Raw genomic sequence first — 6,714 nt, forward strand, 5'->3', positions numbered from 1 at the left:
TGCAGGTTATTTGTCAGATCCAGACAAAGCTCGATCCCAGACATGATATGTTTTTACAATTGGAGGCACCGCCATATCTTGGCGTTCTTAGAAGCAGACACTTGTTGCTACTTCTTCAAATCACGCTGAGATCATTGCACTCCATGAAGCAAGTAGAGAATGTGTATGGCTAAGATCAATAAGCCGACACATCTGTTCAAGCAGTGGGATTGACGAAAATACGGAGCCAACTATTCTATATGAAGATAACGCGGCATGTGTTGCTCAAACGAAGGAATGATATATCAAAAGCGATAGAACCAAACATATACCTCCGAAGTTCTTCTCATATGAATCTCTTTTCGAGAAGAATAAAGAGATTGAAGTAAGATATGTTCGATCATGCGACAATGCAGCCGACCTCTTCACAAAATCACTCCCTACCTCGGTATTCAGAAAACACATCCACAACATTGGAATGCGTCATCAGAAGGATCTATGACTGCTCATTCGAGGGGGAGCTTACGTAGTTGTACTCTTTTTACCTTACTATGGTTTTTCCCATTGGGTTTTCCTGGAAAGGTTTTTAACGAGGCAACAAAGACGTTAAGCGGAAGCGGATAGTGACACCGCCCCCCAAAGGGGAGTGTTATGAAAGTCAAATAACACAGCCACCGTAATGTTTGAAAATATAAAATATGTGGGGCCCGCTGCACTATTTGTACAGTGAATTTCTCTTCTATATATACGAACGTTTTCGTTCGTTGTAAAACACACCTCAACCTTCTCTTCTCTCTATAATAAAACTCTTTCTATCAGTGTTATAAATTCTACGGATATAAATTTCGCCCTTCTTTAAATTCCCGCGATATAATAAAATTCCAGTTCTTTTCATAATACATATATATTTATTTTTCCAAAAAGGATAAAAAGGATTCTAGGATTCTCATTCAAGCTCTACAACATTCTCAACCTTGGCAGAGGTGAGAGCATCTCCAATGGTGGATTCACCATTGGAGTCCTTAAGAGTAGTATATATATATATATATATATACATTTTTTCGTGCACGTTTACCCTTCGACCGGTCCAATACGAAGCTGCCACGTCGCTACGGATTCGATCCGTTAAACCCTTCTTTACGGACTGCTCCTTCCCAGTATCACACTCTTTTATTATTTTTTTATTCTAATGCTGCAGTTAAGGATTCATATGAACTGTGGATGCTCTGAGTTTCTTGTAAGAAGAAGCACCGCTTTCAAGTCAAATATTAAGAAGAAGAAAAAGAAGATAGATAGATATACGTTAAATAATAATGAGTTAGTTTTTTTAACAAATGAAAACGGTAATCGCAACTGCATTAGTAGCGTGGTCTAGTGATAAGCTTATACCAGAAGTTTTGTTTGTACGGGCAAATTACATAATGGGGCTGTTCGTTTCCTCTCATCTTCATCCAAATAATTCATTTACATGATCTATCCAAATGATCCATTCAAAATTTTGTGACTGTTTGTTTGTCCATCTAGATAACTCATCGAGATGGATCATCTAAATAGATCTTATGTTTGTTTTTTTATTTTCACTTTCATCCAAATGAGTTTAGTAAACAAATTACCAAAATATCAAAGTATTGATTTAATTATATGTTAAAATTTTACTACAATAATAACTTCTAAGAAAACAAAAAAAAATTGATAAACATGTATTTGAAAAAAAAAACTTTAGAGTTTCAAACTAAAAAGAGTATTGATAATAAACCGACTATACCTTCGGTCGGAAAAATGAGATTTTTCGATTTTGGCGGAAAAATATAATTTTTGGTTTTGGCGAGAAAACGCGTTTTTGCGCTTTTGGCGGAAAATACGTTTTTGGCGGGAAAACGCGTTTTGTGCTTTTGGCGGGAAAACACGTTTTTGGCGGAAAAACGCATTTTTGAGGTTTTGGCGAAAAACAAGATTTTTTGGTTTAAGCGAGAAAGCGGGTTTTTCAGTTTTGGCGACAAAACAAGATTTTTCGGTTTTGGTGGGAAAACACATTTTTTGGTTTTTGGAAGAAAAACGAAAATTTTCGGTTTTGGCGGAAAAACACGTTTTTGCGTTTTTGGCGAGAAAAAACGTTTTTGGCGGAAAACGCATTTTTGCGGTTTTGGCGGGAAAACGAGATTTTTCGGTTTAAGTGAGAAAACAGGGTTTTCGGTTTTGGCGGCAAAGCGAAATTTCTCGGTTTTGGCGGGAAAACAAGTTTTTTTTTTTTTTTTTTTTGCGGGAAAATACAATTTTCGGTTTTGGCGAGAAAATGCATTTTGTGCTTTTGGCGAGAAAACGCGTTTTTGCGGTTTTGACGGGAAAACGAGATTTTCTGTTTTGACGGAAAAACACATTTTTCGGTTTTTGGCAGGAAAACGACAATTTTTCGTTTTGGCGAGAAAACACATTTTACGGTTTTGGTGGGAAACCGCATTTTTGTTGTTTTGGCCGGAAAATGCATTTTTGTGGTTTTGTCGTGAAAACATGTTTTTACGGTTTTGGCGTGAAAACACGTTTTTGTAGTTTTGGCATGAAAACGCGTTTTTCGAGTTTTGTGAAAAATGCGTTTTGGCGGGAAAACACGTTTTTTGCGGTTTTGGCGGAAAAATGCATTTTTGGAAGGAAAACACATTTTGCGGTTTTCATGAGAAAATATGTTTTGCAGTTTTTGCGGGAAGTCCATTTTGATAAGAAAACGCAGTTTTCGATTTTGGCGGGAAAACACGTTTTGTGGTTTTGGCGGGAAAACGTGTTTTGTGTTTTGGCGAAAAATTGTGTTTTGGGGTTTTGGCGTAAAAACGTGTTTTTGTGATTTTGGCATGAAAACGTTTTTGTCATTTTTGCGGAAAAACACGTTTTTTGTAATTTTGTCTGGAAATGCGTTTTTAGGGTTTTGGCGTAAAAAATTCATTTTTAGGTTTTCGCGGGAAAATGCGTTTTTGTGGTTTTGTCAATTTTCGTGTGTGACAAAATGATATTATGTTTATGTTTGTAATTTGTGAATTACATTAGGGGCATAATAGACATTATACCATATTGAATGAACCATATCCATCCAAATGGTCCAAATTGATTCAGCTGAATGAACTTTAAAATTAAACCTAAATTATCGAAAGTCATCCGGATGAACCATCCAAATGAATTGCACTTTTAGTGCCTAAACGAACAAAACTCTAGTTTTCATTCAGATGGTTAACGAACGGACCCAATATATGACACAAGCAAGCAAGCAAAACAAATATATAACAGAGAGAGACGATTGTGAAAATAAGATTCTGATTTTTGAAGTTAAATTTGAGACTCTTTTTTTGGAACATAATTAGTGTTTAAGCTAAACTTATAAAAACCCTGTTGCTTTTAATTCTTCATAAGAGCTTTATATTTACATTCAACAAAAGATCCTTTCTTCACTGTCTTTTCTCAAGTGTTTTCTTCAATCCCTTCACTATCTTACCAAACCACATCAAGTTCATTACACTCAATGCAATCGGTACTACGAAAACCAGTAGATAACCGAATGTATTCAGCTGTACCACCTGCCAAAAGATCCATAGATCACAGTAATTCGTTACCGCTAATATTAACCAGCACCAACAGCCAAAGCAGACTGTTAAGATAGACCGTTCGGTATATAAACCGGTTTGGTTTTGAAAGAATTAAACCGCAAATTTTAGTTACCTGATCATAGTGTATGTAGACATGGTAAAACATGTAGATGAACAGTAGAATTCTTGCTGTCTGCAAACACAATATGAATCCTTAGCCATTTATAGATTCTAAACAAAATAAAAAAGGTATACAAAAACTCACCAACCAAGCCAAGAAAATAGCAACTCCATTAATAAGATAAGCTTTAGACCGCTTCAAACCAGCAGTGTCAAGGAACCATCTAAGATTGATAGATGGTGTAGTCACTTCAGATATTAAAACCATGTATGTGTAAAGCTGAGCCTCTCCTGAGAACAGAGAATACGCTACTGCTACTCCAGATAAGCTGTGATGGAAAATCTATAAAGGAACACAGCCATTATCACCTAAATCAAGATTATCTGAAATTAATGGAGAGAACACACAAAAGCTATCTTGTGTCTACAACTTACATATTCTAATCCTCCTAGAGAAGGGTAAAGCCAAATGATCATTCCAAGATCAGCAAGAAAGTAACCAACTGATACCTATTATGACAAACACATCAATGCTCATCAGGATGGTTTCAAGAAGAAACATGAGAAGTGAACAAGATGAAAACTTACTCCTAAACCAAAGTTAGATAGAGGCGAGCTACGAAGTACCATAAGGCCTTGAAGACTTGTTTGGTCAGAAAACAAATCAGAGAAGAACACAAAGTAAAGTGCCATCAATGATATAAAAATCGCATGAACTGTAGAAATACCCCTGGCAAATATTTTGTATCATAAGCCAAAGTGATAAGAGATGAAACACAACAAACAAAAGGCTGGAACAAGGAGCATTTAAACTCACCTGTTGTTCCATTCAATCCTCTTCATTTTTGTGAGAGCTGAGTAAGATTTGATATGAATAGAGCTGTATGAATCCGTAAGATCGTAGACCTATTTATCGAAAAGAGCATAGGCTACACTGTTTAAATCAGAAAGAAAGGATGTGAGGTTTGAAATTGCATGTGAACTAGAACCATACTTACCATCTTGCAGAGAAAGATTCCTGCAAGAACAGAAGTATAAGGAAGCAATGGATCAGATAACAGATAGCGTTTAACAAAACCCTCTGCCTGATTCTGGTAAGACGTGACGTCCATGATTGTCTCTAGTTCTCGATCTTCTGTGGTGAATGGTTTTAATTCTTCCCCTCAAACTTAACTTCTTTCAAGCTTCGTAAAAGAGAAAGAAACTTCATCTAAGTCAATTCTCTTCTCTCAAACACACATTAAATACAAATATTAAAATACAATATAACCTTTGATGGCTTATAGCCATGGTTTTGTGAAAGAAACGAAGAAAGGAGACAAGAATTCTTACATTAACTTTCTCGAATATTCGTATGCGCAAGAATAAGACAATGAAAGACTCTGTTTCTTGCTTTGTGTTTTGTTTATGAGAGAAAACCTCAAGCCGAGATAACCTTAAAACTGTTAAACGAACAAGGATAGACCCAGAAGCAATCAACACGTGAACCGCAAAAAAAGATGCAGAAGAAACGCCAAGACGATGAAGAAGGACGTTACAGAGATGAGATGGATAAAAGGGTATTTCTTTAGAAGCTTCAAGAAATCATCCAAGTAGGTAATGAGAGATTTTACTCAATTTCTTGACTCGCAAGAGGTGCTGTAACCGAACAACTCACAAGTAGTTATCTTAAGAATAATCGAGAGAAAAAAAAAGTAAATAAAAATAAATAAAGATTTTTTCCTTTTTATTTATTCCACTAATTAATTAACAAAGAGGTTTTGCTTGAAGAATGCCTATAGTAAGACGATTTAAATTGTGTTTTGCAAGAAAACTTAAGAGAGGAAGTTAATTAAGGAAAGAATCTAATTTTTAGTATATGAAAAAAAAGAAACTATCTTCTTTTGGTTTTGTCCTAGAAAAAGGGAAGGTAGCTGGATTTTAGGATCAACCAAGTATGTCTCTATCTGCAAAATATTTGGTATTTGGGTTATGAATTGTTGTTTCTCCTTGTACATCAAGTAAAAATAATGATAAATGTTTTATAGATTTCGTGAGTTCTACCAAATGTTATAATCTACATATATTATTTTAAAAATAATACATATATAATTAAATACTCACTTAAACTGAGAAAATTTTGAAAATTAATGTTTACCATAAATATTAATTAGTATTAGAAAAAGATTAAATATATGTTAATTAGCTGCCAAACGATTTTTAGAAAAAACTTATTCATATACATGATTCAAATGAAAAAAAATCTAAAAAAATCCAAAACATAAAGCAGTTTTGCAAATCAAAACTAGTCCCCTTCGACCATAAGTAAATCAAGAATGACGTGACCTATTTGGCTATTTCTAACATGTTGAACTAAAAGCATTTAGACAGTTTAAATTATTTTGGAAGTGGAACTAAATATATATATTTTTGTGTTATTCAATGTTTGGTAGGCTTGTTAGCTTGAAGATGTTAGCCTAACATATGTGTTGAATCTATAGTGTGGACCACTTGAAATCAACCTAAGAACGCAGTTAAACATTTGTGAAATTAAAAATATCAGAAAGGCAGAACATAATATTCATCATTGTGAAGAAACTCATCGTTTCTAGCTGGTTTTATCGTGTAGACAATCAAAAGGAAGAACTCACCATTTTCATGGGATTGAAGTCGTTTTATATCAGCTCATTTTATTCATATTAGATGGTTGCCCCCGATTTCCCTTGAACCATGTGTGAAGATGAAGCAATAAGAAATAAGATGGTTGGTTAAGGTCTCAAGACAATGGAGATATCATTACAAGGGACAAGCATGCATGGTTGGTTAAGGTCTCAAGACAATGGAGATATCATTACAAGGGACAAGCATGCATGGTTGGTTAAGGTCTCAAGACAATGGAGATATCATTACAAGGGACAAGCATGCATGGTTGGTTAAGGTCTCAAGACAATGGAGATATCATTACAAGGGACAAGCATGCATGGTTGGTTAAGGTCTCAAGACAATGGAGATATCATTACAAGGGACAAGCATGCATGGTTGGTTAAGGTCTCAAGACAATGGAGAT

The 6,714-nt window shown here is 35.0% G+C and overlaps 1 protein-coding gene across 3 annotated transcripts; it reads right to left on the reverse strand.

Moving 5' to 3' along the window:
- Positions 1-3,309: 3,309 nt before the first annotated feature.
- Positions 3,310-5,296, reverse strand: LOC106305725 (transmembrane protein 56). Of its 3 annotated transcripts, none has more exons than XM_013742099.1 (8): positions 5,001-5,296; positions 4,667-4,852; positions 4,486-4,574; positions 4,257-4,311; positions 4,104-4,178; positions 3,814-4,011; positions 3,682-3,741; positions 3,310-3,539 (listed from the first exon to the last, which is right to left on the reverse strand). In XM_013742099.1, exons 2-8 carry the CDS (start codon positions 4,778-4,780, stop codon positions 3,411-3,413), a joined length of 720 nt encoding a protein of 239 aa, XP_013597553.1. In that variant the 5' UTR covers positions 4,781-4,852; positions 5,001-5,296; the 3' UTR covers positions 3,310-3,410. The 3 variants fall into 3 exon arrangements, with proteins under 3 accessions (XP_013597553.1, XP_013597538.1, XP_013597545.1); XM_013742084.1 differs by having other exon boundaries at positions 4,257-4,398; positions 5,001-5,293; XM_013742091.1 differs by having other exon boundaries at positions 4,257-4,398; positions 4,667-4,891; positions 5,001-5,293.
- Positions 5,297-6,714: the final 1,418 nt, after the last annotated feature.

The sequence above is a fragment of the Brassica oleracea genome, chromosome C1 (genome assembly GCF_000695525.1).
Source record: "Brassica oleracea var. oleracea cultivar TO1000 chromosome C1, BOL, whole genome shotgun sequence".
In the NCBI taxonomy this organism is placed as follows: Eukaryota; Viridiplantae; Streptophyta; class Magnoliopsida; order Brassicales; family Brassicaceae; genus Brassica; species Brassica oleracea.